The sequence below is a fragment of the Piliocolobus tephrosceles genome, chromosome 4 (genome assembly GCF_002776525.5).
Source record: "Piliocolobus tephrosceles isolate RC106 chromosome 4, ASM277652v3, whole genome shotgun sequence".
NCBI lineage: Eukaryota > Metazoa > Chordata > Mammalia > Primates > Cercopithecidae > Piliocolobus > Piliocolobus tephrosceles.
The window spans coordinates 141,063,294-141,089,601 of record NC_045437.1 but is presented as its reverse complement, the minus strand read 5'-3'; the positions used below and the strand labels follow the sequence as shown (position 1 = coordinate 141,089,601).

The 26,308-nt window shown below is 43.2% G+C and overlaps 1 protein-coding gene and 1 pseudogene across 8 annotated transcripts in view; both read right to left on the bottom strand.

Moving 5' to 3' along the window:
- The window catches only part of CSNK1A1 (casein kinase 1 alpha 1), a 58,116-nt gene extending 38,048 nt beyond the window's left edge, over positions 1–20,068 (bottom strand). For all 8 annotated transcript variants that reach the window (XR_002734688.3, XM_023226967.3, XM_023226968.3 and 5 more), the window contains exons 1-2: positions 19,341–20,068; positions 18,566–18,672 (exon numbers count right to left, since the gene is read on the bottom strand). Coding sequence is in view for 7 of the 8 variants with exons in the window: in XM_023226967.3 (XP_023082735.1) it covers positions 18,566–18,672; positions 19,341–19,463 (230 nt within the window). In the remaining variant the exon portion in view is untranslated. The remainder of the gene's footprint in view (positions 1–18,565; positions 18,673–19,340) is intronic.
- Positions 20,069–24,950: 4,882 nt separating this feature from the next.
- On the bottom strand, positions 24,951–25,501 carry LOC111552630 (annotated as a pseudogene).
- Positions 25,502–26,308: the final 807 nt, after the last annotated feature.

Sequence of the window (26,308 nt, the reverse complement as noted above, 5' to 3'; positions counted from 1 at the left end):
ATCTCTAATAAAATACAAAATTAGCATTCCTGTAATCCAGTAACTTGGAAGGCTGAGGCAGGAGAATCGCTTGAACCCAGGAGGCGGAGGCTGCAGTGAGCCAAGATCACACCAGTGCACTCCAGCCTGGGCAACAAGAACAAAACTCTGTCTCAAAAAAATAAAAATAAATAATAATAAAAAAAAAACCAAAAACAAAAAAAAAAGAAAAAGAAAATCAATTTTGAGCCAGGTTCAGTGGCTCAAGCCTGTAATCCCAGCACTCTGGGAGGCCAAGGTGGGAGGATCACTTGAGGTCAGGAGCTCAAGACCAGCCTAGCCAACATGGCAAAACCCTGTCTCTACTAAAAAAAAAAAAAAAAAATTAGCCGCACATGCTGGCAGGGGCCTGTAATCCCAGCTACTCAGGAGGCAGAGATTGCAGATTGCAGTGAGCCGAACTTGCACCACTGCACTCCAGTTTGGGCAACATAGCAAGACCCCGTCTCAAAAAAGCAAAAAAAAGCAATTTGGGATATAGTAACATACACGCTCTCATTATTATTTTTTGAGACAGGATCTCGCTGTGTCACCCAGGCTGGAGTACAATGGTTCACTACGATCTCTGCCTTCCAGGTTCAAGAGATTCTCATGCCGCATCCACCTGCTGGGATTACAGGCATATGCCACCACTTCTGGCTGATTTTTGTATTTTTAGTAGAGACAGGGTTTCACCATGTTGGCCAGGCTAATCTCGAACTACTGGTCTCATGTGATCTGCCCACCTTGGCCTCCTAAAATGCTGGAATTACTGGTGTTAGCCACGGTGCCCAGCCCCACACTCTCCTTATTAATGCATTAAATATAGGAGCAGGTCTAACAAATGCTCTAATTTTGATGTAGTAATGAATGTAAACCATATTTTAAGATACCTGCAACAATAATGTGATATAAAAATATCTGTGATTTCAGCCGGGCGTGGTGGCTCACGCTGAGATCATGCCATTGCACTCCAGCCTGGACGACAGAGCGAGACAGTCTTTAAAAAAAAAAAAAAAATCTGCGATTTCTAGCTGGCTGCAGTGGCTCACACCTGTAATTGCAGCACTTTGGGAGGCTGAGGTAGACGGATCACCTGAGGTCAGGAGTTTGAGACCAGCCTGGCCAACATGGTGAAACCCCATCTCTATTAAAAATGTAAATATTAGCCGGGCATGGCAGTGGGCACCTATAATCCCAGCTATTTGGGAGGCTAAGGAGAATCACTTGAACCTGGGAGGTGGGAGTTGCAGCGAGCCAAGATCATGCCATTGCACTCCAGCCTGGGCAATAAGAGCAAAACTCCGTCCACCCCCACCCCAAAATCAGTGATTTATATTGGTGACAAAGTCAAAGGTTCTGCTAAAACTCATGAGGTTTCCTACTTACACTTAAAATCAAAAATAAATACTAGATTTGAGTGAGAGGCTCATGAAAATGAAAATGTAAATTTCCTTACCTGTCTAAATACACAGATCTCATGGGGGGTGGATATGGTTATGAACCAGGTTAAGAGCCCCTGTTCCAAACCAACTTTTGAGATAAACAGCCCATAGAATAAGATCTAATATTTGAAAATCATGTATGTTTTGCTCAGCAATAACGTAGGCAACTAAGAAGATTTGTTTTCTCTCTTCTTGCCGCCTTGTTACTACTAATCCTTTGCTTACAACATTACCCCTAAGATGCTTGAATTATGGTACATTTTCATATTCTCCACCTTTGTTCCTTGCCCTTTGCCTTCAAAGTTATGCAGATGTTCCTTAACTCCAAAAATTATAAAAACACAAAACAAAAAACTTTATCACTGTTCACTATCAAAGCTACTATTCACTTATCCATTCAATATTTAGAGTAGCTAACTAGACAAAACTAAATAATTGCTGGTTTCGTGGCTTATAGTGGGGAAGGGGGATAAATACCATGATGAAGGAGAGAAGAGTGCTATTGTGGGGGCACAAGTTATGGGGATCCAATCTATTTTTTTAAGGGAGGCATCAGGGAAAGTTTCTCTGAAGAAGTAAGGTTGATTCTTAAAGGATAGATGGAAGAGAGCCAGGTAAAGGGGAGGATCAGCATCAGGCTGAAGTCTGGTGCTCACAAAAAACTAAGTGACATCTTAGGTTGGTACAGTGTGTAAGATGACCTTATTTTCTTCTTCAGGTAATTTTTTGAAAACCTGGTTTATATTTGCATCTTACTCTCATTTTTTCTTGGTTCCCATTAACATAGTTATTTTCCCCATAACACCGTGTTATTTCAAAGATCACAAATAACTGAGCTAGGATGTAGTTGCAAAAAAAAAAAAAAAAAAAAAAATTCACAGATGACCTAACTTTTGTCAGCTCTTGTCATCACTGCTCCCACATTGATAGTGATGGTATTGAGGGCCAGCATGTGAAGAACTGGAAGGTCCAGGGAGGTACCAATGTTAAAATACACTTTTTCACCGGGAAGTGGAAAATGTATTTATAGTCTTCATAATACAAATTACAAAAGCTTGATCAAAAGTTTTCTAATAGGCAAATATATAAAAGTAGATTAGTAGTTGCCTAGGGCTGATGGGAAACGGAGTGACTGACAATGGGTTCAAGATTTCTTTTTGGGATGAGGAAAATATTCTAAATTTGAATTATGGTAGTGGTTGTACAACTTTGTACATATACTAAGAAACAAACTGTACACCCTAAATAGGTTAACCTTTTTTTTTTTTTGAGACGGAGTCTCGCTCTGTTGCCCAAACTGGAGTGCAGTGGCCGGATCTCAGCTCACTGCAAGCTCTGCCTTTCGGGTTCATGCCATTCTCCTGCCTCAGCCTCCCGAGTAGCTGGGACTATAGGTGCCCGCCACCTCGCCCAGCTAGTTTTTTGTATTTTTTTAGTAGAGACGGGGTTTCACCAGGTTAGCCAGGATCGAGCCAGATCTCGATCTCCTGACCTCGTGATCCGCCTGTCTCGGCCTCCCAAAGTGCTGGGATTACTGGCTTGAGCCACCGCGCCTGGCTAGGTTAACCTTTATGTGGGTAAATTATATCAATAAAGCTGTTGAAGAACTGGTAAATGACAAGTGCAATATAAAGGCGACCATAAATACAAAATACAAGAAGAAGCAATTTATTCACAAGATAAAAAAAGAAGGCTTCTGGTCCGGTATGGTGGCTCAGGCCTGTAATCCCAGCACTTTGGGAGGCCAAGGCAGGCAGATCACAAGGTCAAGAGATTGAGACCATCCTGGCCAACACGGTGAAATCCCGTCTCTGTTAAAAATACAAAAATTAGCTGGGCATGGTGGCATGCGCCTGTAGTCCCAGCTACTCTCTGGAGGCTGAGGCAGGAGAATTACTTAAACCTGGGAGGTGGGGGTTGCAGTGAGCTGAGATAGTGCCATTGCACTCCAGCCTGGCCAGACAGCGAGACTCTGACTCAAAAAAAAAAAAAAAAAAAGAAGGTAGCTACCTAGAAATGTTAGCACCGGGGCTAAATTTTGAAAGATGCCTGTATTATTGTATTAGCTTATTAAATATTCTCCTAGTTCCAGTTACCCCTCTACGGTTTTACTGTGTCATTGCTCTGTTATAAAAACTAAAGGAGCCATGCGATAGCTCACACATGTAATCCCAACACTTCTGGAGGTCAAGGTGGGAGGATCACTGGAGCTCAGGAGCCTGGAGATTAGCCTAGGCCAACAAAGACAGATCCCGGTCTCTCTATAAAAAACAAAAAATTAGCCAGGGGTGGTGGCATGTGCCTGTAGTTCCCACGAGGCTGAGGCAGGAGGATCACTTGAGCCTAGGAGGTTAAGGCTAGCCACTGCACTCCATCTTGGGTGACAGTGAGACCATGTCTCCCCCTGCCCCCCCAAAAAAAGGCCCTTTACTTACAAAAAAAGCAAGAGTTTCATACATTAAAAAATTCCTAAATATGGCCTCTGCTTATCCTTTCAATTCTATATACTTACTCCCTCTTCAGATTATCCTCAGACCCTACCATTGAGACAAGTTACTTTACCGAGCACCTGTTGTGTACGGAGCTCTAACACAGCCAAATCCCAAACCCTTTAAGTCTCATTTCTTTCCTACTTCTTGGATACAAATTATCTCCTCCTAAAAACTTACTTTCTTTAACTTCAACAGCCCATTATCCTGACTCTCCTCCTGCTGTATTAATTCCAAATTTCTTCTCCTGAGTCCTCACCTCTCAATTTACTTTCTCCACTATCACTTATATGCTGATCTTGCTTAGATCTAACCCCAGTCCCAATTCCCTGGCCTAGGCTCAGTTCTGTATTTGCTGCTAACTTAACTACACAAGAGGTAAAACACAGGATACGCCATTCACCTTAATTTCAACATGTCCAAAGCCATTATCATCCACCATACTTGTAAAATATTAAAATTGGCACCCCTTCCTAACTCCCTAATTCAAACCTCAAATTCTTAAGGCTCAAGTGACTTACCTCCACTCCTCAAAAAGGGGTAACATGTACATTAGAAAGTTTCAGAAAAAAAAAGAAATCAAACATACTCCTACAAAATATTCCCTAATACACTGTTAAGAGACCAAATGGCTTTCTTTTTGTTTCTTTGTTTTTGCTTTGAAATGGAGTGTAACTCTGTTGCCCAGACTGGAATGCACTGGCATAATCTTGGCTCAATGCAACCTCTGCCTCCGAGGTTCAGGTGATTCTCCCTCCTCCGCCTCCTGAGTAGCTGGGATTACAGGCACATGCTGCCACACTCAGCTAATTTTTCTGTGTGTTTTGAGTAGAGACAGGGTTTTGCCATGTTGGGCGGGCTGGTCTTGAACTCCTGACTTCAAGTGATCCACCTGCCTCAGCCTCCCAAAGTGCTGAGATTATAGGGGTGAGCCACCATGCCCGGCCACCAAATGGTTTTTTTTGTTTGTTTGTTTGTTTTTTGAGACGGAGTTTTGCTCTCATTGCCCAGACTGGAATACAATGGCGTGATCTCGGCTCACCACAACCTCTGCCTCCTAGGTTCAAGTGATTCTCCTGCCTCAGCCTCCCAACTAGCTGGTATTACAGGCATGCACCACCACACCTAATTGATTTTGTATTTTTAGTAGATATGGGGTTTCTCCATGTTGGTCAGACTGGTCTCGAACAACCAACCTCAGGTGATCTGCCGGCCTCGGCCTCCCAAAGTGCTGGGATTACAATAGTGAGCCACCGTGCCCAGCCTCAAATGGTTTTCTTTAGGGTAATTTTTGCACTGTAAGTTAGCACTTGTATTACAGATAGTGTTTTCTGTATGAAGATACTAAGAGAACAAATAACTGGATGAAGGGAACACTTCCCCCTACTTTTTATTAATTAATTTGCTTAGCAAATCCTCTTTAAATGGATAGAGCTAAGTATTTTAGATAAGAAACTGTAGATGAAAACTATACAAAAAGGCAAAACTAAATTATCTACATTAGTGGAGAAAATGAATACAAAAAGAAAAAAATGAACATTCCAAAGTTTGATATAATGTTTGTTTTAAGTAGCAAATACAAAAGAAACAACACAAGGTCTGGGCTGGAAACATAACACACAGCAAAGGGGAAAATGAAAATGGAGAAGAAGGGATTATTATTCTTATTACAAAAAGCAGTTGCCCGGCCAGGCGCAGTGGCTCACGCCTGTAATCTCAGCACTTTGGGAGGCTGAGGCAGGTGGATCACTTGAGGTCGGGAGTTTGAGACCACCCTGGCCAACATGGTGAAATCCCATCTTTATTCAGAGTACAAAAATTAGCCGGGTGCAGTGGCGGGTACCTGTAATTCCAGCTACTCAGGGAGCTGAGGCAGGAGAATCGCTTGAACCCAGCAGGCAGAGGCTGCAGTGAGCCGAGATCGCGCCACTGCACTCCAAGCCTGAGGAACAGAGTGAGACTCCGTCTCTAGGGAAAAACAAACAAAAAACAGTTGGCCAGCAACCAAGACAACACCATTTCCTACAACAGCCACAGCACTCAGCAAAATTCACTAAATACCTTCAACAGCTTGATACAATGAAGTGCCAAAAATCTCAGCACAGAATTTCTCAGTGTGGTTCTCTGGTCTTTAGTAGAAATTCCTTGTGGTAATTATATAAAAACAAATAAAAAACAAAGAAACAAAAAAAACAACTCTTGGTCTCCACTCCAGAATTGGTCAAACAAAAATCTGTTGGTAGTGCAGTGTAACCTGCATTTTTTACAAACTCTGTAGGTGGTAATTATTTATACACAGCTGAGGTTTGAAAAATGCTGACTTATCAGGATTCACACGAATAGAGTCTTAACGGTCCTACTGTTGCAACTAACCAAGGCAATCTCCAAATGTTTCAGAGTACTGTTTGAGGCTCATCTCAATATGCTACCCTTTTAAGTAAACATTCATGTCCTCACATACTTTGAGATTTAGACACCTTTCCTCCTAATTTTTAGGAGGAGACAAATTCACAATTATATGCCAGGCTCACAGCAGATGCTCAAAAAGAATGCAAGCCTCACAAAATCATTGTCTGTTCAATGAAGTGTGCTCAGTTGTTTTTTTTTTTTTTTTTTGAGACAGAGTTTCACTCTTACAGCCCAGGCTGGAGTGCAATGGCGCAATCCCGGCTCACCGCGCAACCTCTGCCTCCCAGGTTCGGGCGATTCTCCCGCCTCAGCCTCCCTAGTAGCTGAGATTAAAGGCACATGCCACCACGCTCAGCTAATTTTGTATTTTTAGTAGAGATGGGGTTTCTCCATGTTGGTCAGGCTGGTCTTGAACTCCCCACCTCAGGTGATCCGCCCGCCTTGGCCTCCCAAAGTGCTGGGGTTACAGGCGTGAGCCACCGCACCCGGCTGCCCAGTTTCTTACACTGTGTCTGGCACAAGGTAGGTACCCTCATGTGAATGTCAACTGAATGAAAGAAATGCTTGTTCTCTACAAGGTACTGTACAAGGTGTTGTATGTTAAATTCACCAAGACAGTCTCAAACTATCAGAGCTCTCATATGAAGAGTAGAAGCTAACAACACTCCCTTCTCTAAGAGAAATAAAAAATAATATTATGGAGGTTCAAAAATGGGAACACTTGGATTTCTGTTAAGTAGAGCTTGGTGGTAATAATTCAATCAAGGGCAAACAGCCAAACACAAAACCAAACTCAACCTAAATAAACAGTGAATGGCTGGGCACAGTGGCTCACACCTGTAATCCCAGCACTTTGGGAGGTCAAAGCAGCTGGATCACTTGAGACCGGGAGTTCAAGACCAGCCTGGCCAACATGGAGAAACCCCATCTCAACTAAAAATACGAAATTAGCTGGGTGTGGTGGCGCATGCCCGTAATCCCAGCTACTCAGGAGGCTGAGGCAGGAGAATCACTTCAACCCAGGAGGCAGATGTTGCAATGAGCTGAGACTGTGCCATCGCACTCCAGCCTGGACAACAAGAGCAAAACTCCGTCTCAAAAAAAAAAAAAAAAAAATTAAATGTATATAGTTATATAATAAAAATAGAATTTCATTATTGTACTCAGCACAATAAGAAACACAAGATAACTCTACGAGTAAGACAGTTCTCTCCCTCAAGGAGTTTCTAGAATGTATTCTTGTAGGAATGCATCTGAAATTACTTTCCAGAAATCAAAGCATTTGATTACATGGGATTATAGTGTACTTTCCAGTATCATGATGCCTATTACAGGATTTCCTGAATTAACCTCCTAATTCTAGGAGGAAGTATATAAATTAAGAACACAGCCTTACAGCCTGGGCAACACAATGAGACTCTGTTTCTAAAAAATAAAAATAAAAATTAGCCAAGTGTAGTGGTGTATGCCTGTAGTCTCAGCTACTTAGAAGGCTGAGAGAGGACGATCACTGGAGCCCAGGAGTTCAAGGCTGCAGTAAACTATGATTGAGCCACTGTACTCCAGGCCTAGGTGGCCTAGCAAGAACCCAACTCTTTAAAAAAAAAAAAAAAAAGAGAGAGAGAAAAGAGTACAGCCTTATTAGGTTGTAGCTCTAGGAAAAGATGGGGGTTGATGGGTGTGAGTAGCAAAGTAAAAAGTATTAATTGTTATTAATTTTTGTATTTTGGGGATTAATAACAATTATTGTTGCATATAAAAATCACCTGGAGAGTTTTTAAAAATCATGACACCTACATCATATCCCAATTTAATTAAATCAAAATACTTGTGGTTAGGGATCTTTTTTTTTTTTTTAAGTTTGCCATTTGATTCCATTTGCAGCAAAATTTGAGAACCACTGGTAGAGTTGAAAGATGCAGCACGACCTGTACAAATCACACATTAGCTGCGTGACTTTAGGCAGATTAACCACTTTGACTCACATACTTTATATGAAACATCAACTTACAAGATAGGTGTAATGATTAAATGAGACCATATGCAATGCCTGAATAATATTGGACTCTTTTTGTTGTATGCAGAGGGAAAAAAGAATGTTTAGCCACACTGAATTCAACCAATTATTCCCTTATTTCAAAAGTACTTATCAACATTACGAATAACTAAAAGGCAATTATACCTTAAAGTTAGAACAAATCATTATATCAGAGAACAAGAGGCATCTTTTGTCCTACTGTTTCCATCAATTTATGTTATGCATTAAAAAACTCTTAAGGCCTTGTTGGGCTTTCGAAAACCCTTTTATAAGTAAAACCTGACTTTACAAATTATATAATTCATCCTATAATAGGTTCAAAGCTAGACGGCATCACAGGCAGAACCCTGACTCATAATACAATGCTCTTTCCATTTCCGTTTATGTTGAGGATCGAAATGTACTCTCTTCAGCTAAACCTTTTTGTACAGCACTTTCAAAATCCCCATTAAAAGGCCGTAACATGCCCCACTGCTCACACTGACAAGAAAAAGGCAGTATTCTAGTTCTTCGAAGGACAGCAAGGTAAAGATATCAATGATCACTGAATACCATACTCACTACCATCACCTGCAACACAACCACCATCTGATAATTTTGTCAGATAAATCCTACAGTGTACCTCATGGTGATAAACAGACTATTAATCTATAGTAAAACCAACATCAAAATAATGCTTAACTGGGGAATGGGAAGAAAAATAATGCTTAGCTGTAATCCAAAAGACAGACTTAAAAAATAAGTAAATAAAATAAAACTAACACTGTCACAGATTAGAACTTACCAAGGACGAGCAGTGTGCGCATACAAAGAAAAAATCAAATAGTCCTTATCTCAATAAGGATGTAGGTTACACCAACATATGCATTTGTCAAAACTGATCTGGCAGGGTATGGTGGCTCACGCCTGTCAATCCTAGCACTTTGATAGGTCAAGGTGGGCGGATCACAAAGTCAGGAGTTCAAGACCAGCCTGGCCAATATGGTGAAACCCCGTTTCTACAAAAACACAAAAAAATTAGCCGGGTATGGCGGGCACCTGTAGTCCCAGCTACTCCAGAGGCTGAGCCAGGAGAATCACTTGAACCTGGGAGGCAGAGTTTGCAGTGAGCAGAGATTGCGCCACTGCACTCCAACCAGGGCAACAGAGCAAGACTCCATCTCAAAAAATAAAAATCCCACTAAAACATGCATTAGTTTATGCTATGTTAGTACTGGTCAACCGATTTTCTTTCTTCTTTTTTTTTCTTTTTTTGAGATGGAGTCTCCGTCTGTCACCCAGGCCAGAGCGCGGTGGCGTGATCTCAGCTCACAGAAACCTCCATCTCCTAGGATCAAGTGGTTCTCCTGCCTCAGCCTCCCAGGTAGCTGGGATTACAGGCACCTGCCACCATGGCCAGCTAATTTTTGTATTTTTAGTAGAGATGGGATTTCACCATGTTGGCCAGGCTGGTGTCAAACTCCTGACTTAAAGTGATCCACCTGCCTTGGCCTCCCAAAGTGCTGGGATTACAGGTGTGGCATGAGCTACCACACCTGGCCAGTCAACCAAAATTTTAAGGCCACCTGAGATTGAAATTAGAAGCAAAAACAGTAACAAAATAAAGCATCATTTTACCTGTGTTCATACACTGAACACCAAGTTAAATGATGAAAGTTATGAAGACATTCATATAAGCTCAGAAAAACTTATGTTAAACTCAAGGACTAACTTTGCAACATTTGTTCCAAATTCTAACTTTTCACTTTACAGAATTCTTGACAGCAAAAATCCCTGGTAAACAGTGACAGATCATGAGAAAACCAAGACTTAATGATATTTTAGGTACAACTTAAATATACTTTAAAACAAAATGATCCAGCCCGGTGTGGTGGCTCACACCTGTAATCCCAGCACTTTGGGAGGCCGATCACTTGAGGGTGGATCACTTGAGGTCAGGAGTTCGAAACCAGCCTGGCCAATACGGTGAAACCTCATCTCTACTAAAAATACAAAAAAATTAGTCAGGCATGGTGGTATATGCCTGTAGTCCTAGCTACTCAGGAGGCTGAGGCAGAAGAATCACTTGAACCCGGGAAGTGGAGGTTGTAGTAAGCCAAGATCACACCATTGCACTCCAGTCTGGGCAACGGAGCGAGACTCCGTCTCAAAAAAATAAAAGATCTAGCTCCAGAAATGACTAAAGCCAAGGGTCCTTGATCCCTGGGACACTGATCGGTATCCAGTATGAAGCAAAGTGAAACTTCATCTGTACTTCCAGCCACTCCCCAATGCTGGCATTATCGCCTGAGCTCCGCCTCCTGTCAGATCAACAGCAGAATTAGATTCTCATAGGAGTGCAAACCCTGCTGTGAACTGCAGGGATCTAGGTTGTGCATTCCTTATGAGAATCTAATGCCTGATGATCTGTTACTGTCTCCCATGACTCCCAGATGGAACCATTTAGTTGCAGGAAAGCAAGCCCAGGGCTCCCATTGATGCTACATTAAGGTGAGTTGTATAATTATTTCATTATATGTTACAATATAATAATAATAATAGAAATCAAGTGCACAATAAATGTAATGCACTTGAATCATCTCAAAATCATTCCCACCTCCACCCCACGCCCTACTAGTTCTGGTCTGTGGAAAAACTGTCTTCCACAAAACCTGTCCCTGGTGCCAAAAAGGCTGGGGACCACTGACTAAAGCCAAGGAATAACCCACATACTTTACATGGGTTCCAGTATTTACTCCAAAATGAGATATATATATATATATACACACACACACACACACTTTTTTTTTTTTTTTTTTTTGAGACAGAGTCTTGCTCTGTCACCCAGGCTGGAGTGCAGTGGCGTGATCTCAGCTCACTGCAACCTCTTCCTCCCGGGCTCAAGCAATTCTCCTGACTCAGCCTCCCAAGTAGCCGGGACTACAGGCGCACACCACCATGCTTGGCTAATTTTTATATTTCAGTAGAGATAGGGTTTCACCATGTGGGCCAGCCTGGTTTCGAACTCCTGACCTCAGGTGATCCACCTGTCTCAGCCTCCCAAAGTGCTGGGATTACAGGTGGGAACGACCACGCCTTGCCACAAATTAATAATTTCTAACAAGATTTTATCCTGCAATCCACAGATTCAAAAGGGAGAATAAGAACACCCTGAATCATAAGCATCTAATTAAATACAAATAGGTTACTTCTATTTACATAAGAGCTCTTCAGCTTCTCTATGAGGCAGAATGCCAACAAGTGAAGAAGTACAGGATGGCTCTCCAGCATCAAATGGAATGATATGGAGGGTGTGAACAGGCATGATTTGGGCTTGACATAAAGGCGATAATGATTCTCAGGAGAACTGGAAGTTAGGACACTCTAGTAACTTCCTTGAGATTCAACAGTCTAATTTGTATTAGTAGGAATAGGGCTATATACATCTCTAACATTTTGTCCAGATTAAAATGCTACCTAGCATTATTACATTATCTCATAAGCCAGTATAAAGCAGCTCCACGAATTCAGTTTTCCTTCGAGTTAAAAAGCACATTTTTCGTGATCTGTGATGTATGTTTTCCTGTTTTTTTTTTTTTCCAAGTCCAAGCTAAGCATGGATACTGTAATATATCTTAATGAAGACATACCCAAAGCAGCATCATCTGTTCTCTGGTAACAGCCATTATGTTATTCACAGGATATATGCTCAGTGCCAAAGATAAGATTAAGCTGCTTTTAAAAGTGAAGAGTAAGGATTAACTAGTGCTTTATAAATACGTTCTAAAACATTTGACCTTCAGACACAGAGGGCAAAAATAGTGATTAAAAAACACTAGGCAGCTGGGAGAGGAGGCATTCATCTGCAGTCCCAGCTACTCAGGAGGCTGAGGGGCAGGAGGATCATTTGAGTCCAGGAATTTGAGGCTGTAGTGTGCTATTATCATGCTTCTGAATAGCCACTACCACTGCCTGGGTGACAGAGCTAGAACCTGCTGCTAAAAATAAAAATAATAAAAGATGAAAGAAAAATAGGAAAAACAAGAAAGGAAGGCAGTAGTAGACACAATATCAAACTGCTGGAATGCTTTCTTTCCAGCTACTATCCTTTGAAAATAGGTCTTAAAATTCCAGGACTAAAAGGCCTTAGGATCAATGAGGCCAGTGACACTTTTAAGTAGGGAACCCTTGTTCAAACAAAACCCCACCCAAAAGCTCAGTATGCAAAGGCAAATGGAAATGAGTATTTAGCTGGCAAAAGCAGCCCTAAATCTTTCTGTTCAGCACCCTCCTTTTCATTTAGAACAATCCTTTTTTTATTTTCTAAATGAGGAAACAGATGGGCTCACACAGATTAAGGAACTGACTGACTGTAGATCACCCAGTCAATACCACATGGCAGATCTACAGCTCAAACCTCCAAAACCTATCTAGATAAGAATTTTTCGGTATGCCATAATTATTTCTTGGGTTGCTACACAGTTGCTGATGCCTATAATCCCAGCACTTTGGGGGGCCAAGGAGGAGCACTTGAGCTCAGGAGTACAAGACCAGCCTGGGCAATATAGCAAGAGCCCATCTATATAAAAATAATAATAAATTTTTTAAATTGTTCATTTGGAGAACTTATTAATTCAATCGAGAATGGAACACACAAAAAAAGGTTTTAACAGAAACTCAATACAGCTGACCCTTGAACAAAAGGGGCTTGAAATGCACAGGTCCACTTATACACAGGTTTTTTTCTGCCTCTGCTACCCAAACAAGATCAACCCCTCTTCTTCCTCCTCAGCCCAAAGTGAGGATGATGAGGGTGAAGAGCTATATATATATATCTATATATGTGTGTGTGTGTGTGTGTGTGTATACATATATGTATATATAGTTATTGATCATTCATGTTATTGGTAAAGCTACCAGTGAACAGTAGGCTACTAGTAGTTAAGTTTTTGGGGAGTCAAAAGTGGTCCATGCCTGTAATCCCAGCACTTTGGCAGGCCAAGGTGGGTGGATCATCTGAGGTCAGAAGTTTGAGACTAGCCTGGCCATCACAGTGAAACCCCGTCTTCACTAAAAATACAAAACTTAGCTGAGTGTGGCGGCGTGCCTGTAATCCCATGAACCTGGGAGGCAGAGGTTGCAGTGAGTCAAGATCACACCATTGCACTCCAGCCTCGGGACAGAGCAAGATTCCATCTCAAAAAAAAAAAAAGTTATACGTGGATTCCTGACTGCAGGGCATAGTGGGAGTGGGCTGGGGTTCAGTACCCCTAACCCTAGCATTGTTCAAGAGTCAACTGTAATTTTAAGTGAGCTCTCACATATTAATTCACAAGGTCCAAGGATTTTCTTTTTTTTTTTTCTCCTGCCTCAGGTTTATTTGTACAAATAGCACAGGAGGACCCCAGTCCCATGAAGACGGCAGCCCTGGGCTCGCACCAGTCCTTCTGTCCTCACATTGGCAGACAGAGATATCTACTCTGAAGCCTTTGTAGGGGCCTGGGCGCCTTTGGGAGCCTGAGCTGGAACTGAAGCTGGAGCTGCAGACTGGGCCTTGGTTGATCCTTGGCCTTGGCTGGCACAGCCTGAGCCCCTTGGCAATGCGGACACAAGCACGCTTCCCAAGCTTGGGTGGGCAATGTAGGCAAGTCAATTGAGTTTGCAGCTGACACCCTTTGGGATCTTGGGCTTAATCTCCTTGGGCTTTACGAGGGTCTTGTTAGCCTCAGCACATGCACTTATGGCCTTGGCATTGTTGGCCTGCATCTTCTTTAGGCCCTTCTTGTGCTTCTTGGCAAACAAAGTGCATGTTCTTCAGGAATCTGGGGTCCACCATTTCTATGCCATTTTTGGGACTGCTTGTGTTGTGGTGTGGTTCTTGGACTTGGCCATGTCTGTACCTTAAGCCGTGGCTTCCAAAGTGCCTAGAACTGGAAGTTTATTTTCTTAAAATATCAAGAAAATGGATACCATTCTCTCACCCTTGCTTTTTTTTTTTTTTTTTTGATACGGAGTCTCATTCTGTAGCCCAGGCTGGAGTGCAATGGCATGATCCTGGGTCACTGCAACCTCCACCTCCCATGTTCAAGCAATTCTCCTGCCTCAGCCTCCTGAGTAGCTGGCACTACTGGCGCACGCCGCCACACCAGGTTAATTTTTTTTTTTTTTTTGTATTTTAGTAGAGACAGAGTTTCACCTGTCTCTACTGCCCAGGCTGGTCTCGAACTCCTGAGCTCAAGCAATCTGCCCACCTCGGCCTCCAAAGTGCTAGGATTACAGGTGTGAGCCATAGCGCCCAGTTTATCCTTGCTCTTCACTCTGGATGCTATGCTTCTTAACAATAGGTCTCTCAAATTACACAGGAAGGACCTGATTAAGCAGGTCATCTATGCAGGCCAGGTAATTTTCAGTCTCTGTTGTAAGATATACCAAAGTATCTTTAAAGCAAATCCTGGCTGGGTGCGGTGGCTCATGCCTGTAATCCTAGCACTTTGGGAGGCCGAGGCGAGCAGATCATGAGGTCAAGAGATAGAGACCATCCTGGCCAACATGGTAAAGCCCTGTCTCTATTAATAATACAAAAATTAGCTGGGCGTGGTAGCATGTGCCTGTAGTCCCAGCTACTCAGGAGGCTGAAGCAGGAGAATCGCTTGAACCCAGGAGGTGGAGGTTGCAGTGAGCCAAGACTGTACCACTGCACTCCAGCATGGTGACAGAGTGAGACTCTATGTCAAAAAAAAAAAGCAAATCCTACAAGGAGTTTTGTAACAGAAAACATAGGGAAGTGATTGAACAAATTTGTATATGAAGGATAAAGGCAGCAAAATGTAATTTTTTAAAATTAGTGACAACACTTCTAAAACAATACATAACACATAACTTTTATCTAGCTAACACTAAATAGTCAACTTAATTCAATACTTACCAAGTAAATATTTATTAAATACACACCATGCACAGGTGATACAGAAATAGTGGGGAACAAACTGAGGGGGATGGGAAGATGTTGCTATCCAAATAAAGAACGTTTACGTAAATCTTTATCCTTTTCGCTTCAATGGAAACAGTTTTTTTTTTTTTTTTTTACATTTCACTTTAAAACCAAATGAACCACTTTTGTTTCCATATACCTGACCCTATCACTCCTAAAGCAAATTTACCCTTTCCACACTTTCATCCAATTACTGTGTTCTGCCTTAGAGACTACACCCAGAAGCCACACTCTGTTCTTGGATGCCTTACCAAACCAGTTCACCAAGCTTTCTTCCTTAGAGCCAGATCCTGAAATCCCATCTCCTCTCTCAGGAAGCCTTAACTTGAAAGCCAGGTTAATCTGTTTAGCCCCAGCCACAGGCAGCTTAAAACTACCATAACTCTCTCTGCACTCACCACCTTATAATAGGCACCTATTACTATAATTCTGCTCAGAAGTTAATTTATTCATGTGCTTATTCAGTACATTACTCATTGCCCTTATGGGTCTATATCAGGTCTTAAATAAAAGCTACCAGATAAAAGGCCATGTACTGTACTTGGGTTTAGCACTGAAAATGACAATGCTTAATGCTTTTTGAAAATTATTTCAAATACATTAAATTTAACCTGATTTGTGAAATTTATAAAATCTCCCAACATAGACGAATCTCAAAAACATTATGTTAAGTGAAAAGTGCCAGACACAAATGACCTCATTTTGTATGATTCCATTTATATGAAATTCTAGGAAAAACTATAGTGATGGAAAGCAAATCAGGAGTGAGGGGCCTTATTTTCCCACATAGGAGGTTTTTTTTTAAAGGCAAGAATGATTTAAAAACCTCAAATCTATATCATCTCAGATTTCACATTAATATTCACCTAATAAAAGAAATTTGGAATTTTCTTCCAAAAGATTTACTTGCTCATTTACAACCAATAGCACATTTTATCATTCAATTCTCCATTCAAACTGTAAATCAGCATTGGAACTTTGTTTCTTTTTTTGTGTGTGTGTGTTTTTTTTGATGGAGTCTCGCTTTGTCGCCAGGCTGGAGTGCGGTGGCGCCATCTCGGCTCACGGCAACCTCCAACTCCCAGGTTCAAGCTATTCTCCTGCTTCAGCCTCCCGAGTAGCTGGGATTACAGGCACACACCACCATGCCCAGCTAATTTTTGTATTTTTAGTAGAGACGGGGTTTCACCATGTTGGCCAGGCTGGTGTTGAACTCCTGACTTCAAGTGACCCGCCTGCCTTGGCCTCCTAAAGTGCTTGGATTACAGGCATGAGCCACCATGCCCGGCTGGAACTTTTTTTAAGGACAGTTTTATTTGGGTTGGTTCCATGTAAAGACTATGCAACCCAGTCCTTAACTCAAGATACAAAAAATACAAACTGGAATAGAAAAAGGGGCTACAGGCCGGGCCTAGTGGCTCACGCCTATAATCCCAGCACTTTGGGAGGCCGAGGCAGGTAGACCAACTGAAGTCAGGAGTTGGAGACCAGCATGGCCAACATGGTAAAACCTTGTCTCTACTAAAAATCAAAAATTAGCCTGGCATAGTAGTGCAAGCCTGTAATTCCAGCTACTTGGGAGGCTGAGGCAGGAGGATCACTTGAACCTGGGAGGCAGAGGCTGCAGTTAGCCAAGGGTGCACCACTGCACTCCAGCCTGGACAACAGAGTAAGACTTCGTTTCAAAAGAAAAAAAAGCCGGGCACGGTGGCTCATGCCTGTAATCCCAGCACTGTGGGAGGCCGAGGCAGACGGATCACCTAAGGTCAGGGGTTCGAGTACAGCCTGGCCAACAGGTGAAACTAAAATACAAAAATTAGCTGGGTGTGGTGGCGGGCGCCTGTAATCCCAGCTACTCAGGAGGCTGAGGCACTAGAATTGCTTGAACCCAGGAGGCAGAGGTTGCAGTGAGCCAAGATTGGGCCATTCACTGCACTCCAGCTTGATCGACAAGAGCGAAAACTCAGTCTCAAAAAAAAAAAAAAAGTCTCCAGTAAACAGTAAATACCATTCTCAGCTATTCTGAATATTTTTGCAAATGTTATTTTAGATTATTGCTGGAAAACAGCTTGGTTTTAAACTATATTTTAGTCTCCATTCCATGAAGAGGCTCTTTAATCCCAAAAGTTAAAACATTACTCTAAAACCCTCCAAAGTAAAGTTAACCATTTGACAGAACAATGGCTTTCTATCTCGTCATCTTTTATACTCCTTACTGCTATTTGCACTCACCAATATTCCACACCAACAAAGGCCGCAATTTCTCTGATATTAAGATTTACTGACAAACTCAACAGGTTAAAATTACTTATCAAAGTGTGGCTACGTGATTAAGATTTCTTTTAATACAATTGATTTGAGTAAATTTTAACATAGTTGGTGCTGCTCAAACTGCCTTTGCCACTACCTATACAAATTTAGTCCCGACTGAAATGTGCCAAACATGACCATTCACGAAAAGAAAGAGTAATTAACACTTTTAAAAGAACCACAAAGGATTTTACATAGTATAATTCAACAATTTCGTGTCACATCTGCTGCAGAGATCACAAACATTGTCACTATGCCATCTCCTTCCTCGAACCCCCACACCGCTTCCTGCAGCTTTATTCTCGGCTTTTCAAAGGTTTAATCCACTCGGGGCTGCTAAAGGAGGAATCAAGGAAGCATAATTTGTGAACCCAAGCTGAGAAAAGGGCAGGAATATGGGGTTGAGTCACGTCGTTCCGCCATTTTCTAAGCGGAGGAGGAAGACATGTTGGAACAAAAACACAACAAAAGAGCAGCCATTTCCCAAGCCAGCTCCAATAGCAACTCGAACTGACACTGCCGGGTCGCTTCAGCACCTTCAAATCCACTTCACTGGACAAACCTAAGAACATCAGACGTGCCGCCGTAAAAAAGGCAGCAGCTAACCCTTCCGCGTAGGGATCAAAGATGACCCGCACGCATAACTGCAAACGAAAGCTTCGGGAAGAGAATGACGGAAGCGAAATGGAGCAGTGTAATACAATGAAGTAAGTTGGCAAACTGAAATTTACTCAGTGATTGCGATGACTTACAGGAAACCACCAGCTACAGAGAACCCAGGTAACTAAAACAAGACCCGGATTCAGCTGGTCTCATTACCTGCCTCTACCCACTTCCTCATTCCGTGCTTCCCTCAGCGGATCGCCTACATGCACGGGGTTCTTACCGTATGTGGGGGATGCCAACCCCACCTTGAAGAATCTTATAGAGCTTGCTCTCGTACAGCAACTGGGGATGCCTGGCCTTCTGAGATTCTAGCTTCACTGCCACTTCCTGCAGGGGAAAGAGGGGATGATGGCATCAACATCCCTACGGATTCAATGTCACTTAGGAAAGGAGAGAGACATTAGCAAAACTCCAAGTCGCGACTACAAGGAAGAAGTGAAAAGCTGGAAAGAGAAAGCTCTCTGTAATTATAAAACGAGGCAACTAGCCTCAAAGGCCTCTTCAGGGGGTAGTGACGAAATCCGTACGTCCTCTAAAGTGCAGGAAAATGATTCATCCAGAAAAAAAGAGGCAACCTCTGAACGTAGTGAGAGGTTTTTAAGGAACTAGGCGATCGGAAACCGTTCTAATTGGAACAAGAGGCCCAGTAGGATTAAAAACTAAAAAAAAGAAAAGCAAAGCATGGGAATCACAGAAAGAGGATTTTGCCGTTTCCACCTTAAAAGTCGGTTAAAAAAAAAAAAAAGCTCGATGAAGGGACATTTATGGGATGTGTTTAACAAGCTGGGAAACTAGTTCCCCCAACCTTTCTATCGGGTTCTTGACCCTTATAGGGAGAGAGCGGGCGAGGATCGTAAGCCAGGAAAACTAGCTCCCTGGACTCCCTGGCGAGTGCGTGCGGTGAGGAGAGGCCCGAGCACTTTGGGGTGCGCGGTGGTGGTGGGGGGAATGAGGAAAAGCGCAGCGTTATCGTGAACCCCACCCCAGGTGATTACCTCGCCGTTGGTGATGTTGATCGCCAGATAGATGTCCCCAAAGGAGCCAGACCCGATCTTCCGTACCAGTTTATATTTCCCTCCGACAATGAATTCAGCCTTAGAGCCGCTGCTACTCGCCATCCTGAGAGACGAAGATGGAGGCTGGGGCCAAGCCCCGACACCTCTGGGAAGACGACGGAGGCCTCTGGGGCTCCTACACTGGACAAGGCTAAGGAGGAAGGCGGCAGGAAACAGAACACGGAGGCCTTTACCGGCGTTCGGGGCCCAGAATCAGCCGAGGGGAACCTGATCACCACCGCTCAGTCAGGTTTCTCTTTGCCAGGCCGCAGTTTGTGAAAAGCTTCTCGCGGTTACCAGGCTGGGCCACTTGTTTCTCGGCGGCCGCCGCTGCCTCGCTTGCGCGGCGACGTCGCGGGCTGGAAAAGGGGCGCGGTGAGCTAGGGCGGCGATACCGCTACCACCACTGCCGCCGGCTCCGGCCCAGAGGGACCCCTGTCACTCCGCCGACGCCGCCATCTTGTTACTCCAGCTCCAGCCAACACAAAATGCCCCCAGTCCCCGGGAGCCGCTTCTTCACGGCGCAGAGCACTCTGGGAAAGGGATCTGGGGCGCTCGCTCCGAAGGATGGGCAGCGAGAGGGCGGAACCGGATCCGTGAGAGTCGCGGCCCACGCTCCGAGCGTCACCCTGTCACCGCCCACTAGCGCATGAGCGCTGCAACTCCTGCTGACTGCGCAGGCGTGCCGCGGCCTGCCTCACCCCGCCCCGGGTTTTCTTCCACTTCCGGTCGGCGGCGGCTTAGCCGGTGTTACCTGTTACTCGCCTCGGACCCATCGGGTCTCTGGAAGGCTGAGTGGCCCCAGGCCTCGATGTTGGGAGGAGTCACCTTCATGTTTCGTGTCAGATGAAAGCTTCAGGCCTCCTTAGGAGTTGGTATTGACCTTTACTCTTTGAGGCGGTTTTTAACCTTTGATCTTCCTTCTGGCCGCTCCCCCGGACCGGCCTATTCCAACCCAGTTTCTGTTTGGAAAGAGGCTATCGCCTCTGGTGGAGAGGAAGAGAAAAGCAGCCCGCGTTGAGGAATCGTTCAGGGCTCTCGGTTGTAGCAAAGCCTAGCTAATTACCCTTCATAATTAGAATTTTCTTCTCTACTACGGAGTGTTATAGACCCTCTTTCCACAGGAGGGGAAAAAAGAAAGAAGCTGGAATCCCCCTGCCGTCCTACGTCTTTGCATTATTGCCTCACTACCACTTTTGATCTTCAGAAGAAAACCTGGTGTCTTGTTCATAGTGAAGATTAGGGATAGATGGAATCAACAGAAAATTAATTTAACAAGAGTGAAAAAACTGTTATGCCCCCGAACCCCACCAAAACAACAACAAAGAATCGTATGTTGGTCATGTTGAAAACCGCAGTATTAACCTGAACAGAGTAGAGGTAACTATTACAAAATTTAATTGACAACATTTAAAACTACCCGGAAATTTTTTTCTTTTTTACTAAAAATCGATCAGAGAATCAAATCTTGGCCACGTTTTATATTACAAAATTTGACCTGGGAAAGTTGGGTTGAGTAGTAACAATGTTCACATAAGAAAGCTCCATGGTTTATGCTATCATCTTAAGTCAGACCTCAGTCGTAAAAATTTAAGCTAAGCCTATCCAAAATAAAATTTAATTAAAGTAGAAATGAGGGCCGGGCGCAGTGGCTCACGCCTGTAATACCACCACTTTGGGAGGCTGGGGCGGGCAGATCACTTGAGGTCAGTTGTTCAAGACCAGCCTGGCCAACATGGTGAAACCCCTTATTTACTAAAAATACAAAAATTAGCCGGGTGTGATGATGTACACTTGTAACCCCAGCTACTCGGAAGCGGAGGTTGTGGTGAGACTAGATCACGCTACTGCACTCCAGCCTGGGCAACTGAGAGACCCTCTCTCAAAAAAATAATTAATTAAATAGAAATGGGAGAAAAATGTGAAGAATTTTAACTGCAACTTTGAAAGGTGATCAAGTAATTAAGGTTAGTAACAGGGTTCATCTCGGAAGATAACTGAAGAGAGAGGGGAAGAGACTTCCCCTAAAGTTTAGCATGAAGTTTTAAGGCACAACCAACACCCAGGGTGCCCAACTCCCAATCACCACTATTAGACATCATTCTCCTTTGCTGACTCTAAAGCATGTTTTGACTAAGTTAAAATCTGCTGTTAAATTCTGTGCTAAAACGCAGCCAGGTGCGGTGGCTTACACCTGTAATCGCAGCACTTTGGGAGGCCAGAGGCGAGTGGATCACCTGAGGTCAGGAGTTCGAGACCATTCTGGCCAACATGGTGAAACCCCGTCTCTACTAAAAATACAAAAACTAGCTGCGCGTGGTGGCGTGTGCCTGTAGTTCCAGCTACTGGGGAGGCTGAGGCAGGAGAATCGCTTGAACCCAGGAGGCGGAGATTGCAGTGAGCCGAGATGGTGCCCCTGCACTCCAGCCTGGAGACAGAGTGAAACTCCGTCTAAAAATTAATTAATTCTGGTCTTTAAAAAAAAAAAAAAGCCAAGTTTAAGCATCTTGAATTTTCCAGAGATCACTCCTATTCTGCTAATTTTCTCACACACATCCAAAGTTTAATGGATTCCTCAACTTGAGGAGTTCTCCATAAGGGGATGAGGTATACATTTAGAATGATATTTTGGTGTTGTGATAAAAATGCTCAATGAAGCCAGGGTCAGGGTAAGGGTGGGCATGAAGTGATCTAAATTACTGATTCCCAAAGGTCTGTATATGGACAGGTGGAAGTCGCTAACAAAGTTTTCCATGAGGATATGAGAAAAGTAAGCAATACATTTTTCATATATTTATCTGATTTCACATATTTCATTCTGTCATTAAAATGCTCTTTTATGAAATGGTGCTGATGGTAGGTGGTTTTGGTTTTTTAAATATTCTTGCTTGGTTAAAAGTTGAGCCTGGGTGAGGTGGCTCACGCCTGTAATCTTAGCACTTTGGGAGGCTGAGGCAGGCGGATCACAAGGTCAGGAGTTCAAGAACAGCTTGGCCAATATGGTGAAACCCCGTCTCTACTAAAAAATACAAAAATTAGCCGGGCGTGGTGGTGAGCGCCTGTAGTCCTAGCTACTCGGGAGGCTGAGGCAGGAGAATCGCTTGAACCCGAGAGGTGAAAGTTGCAGTTACTAAGCTCGTGCCACTGCACTCTAGCCTGGGCTACAGAGTGAGACTCTGTCTCAAAAAAAAAAAAAAAAAAAAAGAAAGGAGTCTTCTAAACGTACCAAAGAGCAATTTCTGGCTCCTAGATCAGATGCATTCACTAAAAATATCAAAAGTGTAGAATAAAAATTGTAGACCTTGAGGGAAATATAGAGATCACCTAGTTCAATAATAATAATTGTATTTTTTAATGCTTTGCAATTTACTTATGAGTCAAAGTCCCATTCTGTCACCCAGGCTGGAGTACAATGGCACCACCATAGCTCACTGTAGTCTGGACCTCCTGGGCTCAAGCAATCCCCCTGCCTCAAGCTTCCCCAGTAGCTAGGACTATAGGCAGGCACCACCATGCCTGGCTAATGTCTTTTTTTTAACTTTTTGTGGAAATAGTGTCTTGCCTTGTTGCCCAGGCTGGTCTTGAACTGCTGGACTCAAGTGATCCTCATGCCTCATCCTCCCAAACTGCTAGGATTACAGGCATGAACCACTGTACTCAGCCTGCAATTTAGAGTACTTTCACATATGTCATTTGTGCCCCAGTAAGACAAAGTGACTTGCCCAAAATCATAGATATCTTAGTGGCAATGACAGGACTAGAGCCACAACTTCTACCAAAAGAAAGAGAAAAGGGAAAGAGTAGAACACAAATTTGGACAATCATGTCCCAGGGATTACTTCTGTGTTCATAGGGAATTCGAGATGAATTTTATTAACTTTTTTTTTTCTTGGCTGGGTGTGGTGACTCATGCCTATAATCCCTGCACTTTGGGAGGCTGAGATAGGAGGATCTTGTGAGGCCAGGAGTTCAAAACCAGCTTGAGCAACATAGACCCCATCTCTACAAAAGTGTTTTTAAATAATAAAAACAAAAACTGGTTTTTTTAAGCCACAGTGTTTACTCAAGGAACCGTCACTGGTAGCCAGAACATGCTTCAAGTAAAATGATAGAGATAAGCACAAGTCTAGATGGATGCTAAAAACAGAAGGGTAGCCTGCCAATCTCTAGAATTATTTAGTGTAAGTAAGTAGAAAAATGCAATGCCTTAGAAACGTCCGTGTCCCAAGTGTTGTTTATTTTATTTATTTATTTATTTATTTGAGATGGAGTCTCACTCTGTCGCCCAGGCTAGAGTGCAGTGGCACAATCTCAGCTCACTGCAACCTCTGCCTCCTGGATACAAGTGATTCTCCTGCCTCGACCTCTTGAGTAGCTGGGATTACAGGCACGTGCCACCATGCCCAGCTAATTTTTGTATTTCTTTTCTTTTTTTTTTTGAGATGGAGTCTCGCTCTTGTTGTCCAGCCTGGAGTGCAATGGCGCGATTTTGCCTCGCTGCAACCTCTGCCTCCCAGGTTCAAGCAATTCTCCTGCCTCAGCCTCCCAAGTAGCTGGGATTACAGGCATGTACCACCACACTCAGCTAATTTTGTATTTTTAGTAGAGATGGGGTTTCACCATGTTGACCAGGCTGGTTTCAAACCTCTGACCTCAGGTGATCCACCCGCCTCAGCCTCCCACAGTGCTGGGATTACAGTCACGAGCCACTGTGCCCGGCCGTAATTTTGTATTTTTAGTAGGGATGGGGTTTCTCCATGTTGGCCAGGCTAGTCTCAAACTCCTGACCTCAGATTATCTGCCTGCCTCAGCCTCCCAAAATGCTGGGATTACAGGTGTGAGCCACCAGCGTCAGGTGTTGCTTAAGTCTTACATAGTCCTGTGCATAATCAGCATAAGGGAATTCACAGAGTGATTGAAAACATGAAGACATTAGAAATACGCAGTTGGGTCTGAGCGATAACGCATTCAGCCTGTTTTTCAGTCTTGGATAGTGATGCCATTTCTGTCCCTTTCTTTAATCAGTCCCTGTTCTCCCCCTCTGCATTGTCCATGGGGTTTTGTGAAAGTGGATTGCTGTATCTATGACAGTGTTTTGTGGTGGGCAGGTCTGTGCAAAAGTACCCCAAAGTCTAAGGAAGTTGGTATGCTGAAGAAAGAAGCTGACAAATACAATATTTTAGAAAGAAACATTTAATAAGAAATTATGAACAGAAGCAACTGAGTTCAAGGAACAGACGCCAAGATGGTAGATCCCCATGCCATTACCCACTAGACCTGGGGCTTATATACCACAGGGAAAGGAGTGGTTCAGATATGAGCTGTAGGACCATTGAAGTGGATAACATCAAAGTTGTTTGACCTAAGAGTAGGATTTACAGTAAATATCTGCTGTTACACAAGGAACAATAGATAAACTGGGAATTTTCAAGGACTTCCTGGAACTGCAGTTAAACCAAAATAGTGGTTTAGTTTCCAAGATGGAGTTGCTTTGTTTGTTTGTTTATTTATTTATTTATTCTTTTAATTACATTTATTTTAATGCTGAATTTACTCCCATGCCATAAGTTTTTGTTTCTTCTGGGATATCTTTTTCTTCTGGAAACAAAAACCTCCTCTTCTGATTTCAGAACAATCTGTTCGTTTTCAGTAAGGATCATCTCAATGTGGCAGGGAGAGCTCATGTATGGGTTAATCTGACCATGAGCTCTGTAGGTCCAGCGGCACATCTTAGGTGCTTTCTTCACTTGGATATGCTCAATGACCAGAGAATCTGCATCTAAACCCTTATGTTCAGCATTATTCTCTGTGTTTTTAAGCATGTGCAACAAAAATTCAGCACTCTTTTTCGGCCACCAACCTTGTGTCCAGCCCCACTGCTTCACCTGGGCACACCTGCCAACTCCACCATTGTATCGTCGGAATGGTACGTACTGTTTCTGTGAAGTGATATCTTTCAGATACTTTGTAGCTTTTCATATATGCATACCCTTGATGGCCTGGGCAGTTTCACGAGTGTTCTTAAAGTGAACATGAAGATTGGAACCTCTTGATGCGCATGATTTCGTGGGGTTCTCTGGGTCAAGTGAATAGTGAACCATTTTCACAGATTACCTCAGGTCACTTAGGGAAAGAGCTGCTTTATTTATTTATTTATCTATTTATTTATGAATGAATGAATGAATGAATGACAGGGTCTGGCTCTGTTGTCCTTGCTGGAGTGCAGTGGTATAATCATGGCTCACTGCAGCCTTAATCTCCCAGGCAAGCCTCTGCCTTAACCTTCCGAGTAGATGGGACCACAGGCATGTGCCACTGCACCTGGCCTAACATGGAGTTGCTTTAGCCTTTCATCCAGGAGGAGTTGCTTTAGCTTCCACAGTTAGCAACTTCAAACACATCTGAGACATTCTGCATATATTTCTTACTTTTTATGGCCTCATTAACCATAAATGTATTTCAATTAATGTTATTTTTTGAATCTATGTATTCTTTTGATTCATATAGCTTCTAGATTCTAAAGATTGGTAAGTTCCATATGTTTACTACCCAATGATTTTTTTTTTTTTTTTTTTTTGAGACAGTCTCACTCTGTCTCCCAGGCTGGAGTGCAATGGCATGATCTTGGCTTACTGCAACCTCTGTCTCCTGGGTTCAAGCAATTCTCCTGCCTCTGCCTCCCAAGTAGCTGGGATTATAGATGCCTGCCACCATGCCCGGCTAATTATTGTATTTTTAATAGAAATGGGCAGAGATGGGGTTTTGCCATGTTAGCCAGGCTGGTCTCAAACTCCTGACCTCAGATGATCCACCCTCCTTGGCCTCCCGAGGTGCTGGGATTACAGGCATAAGCCACTGTGCCTGGCCGTTTTTTTGTTTTTTTTAACTTTTTTAGAAATAGAGACGGG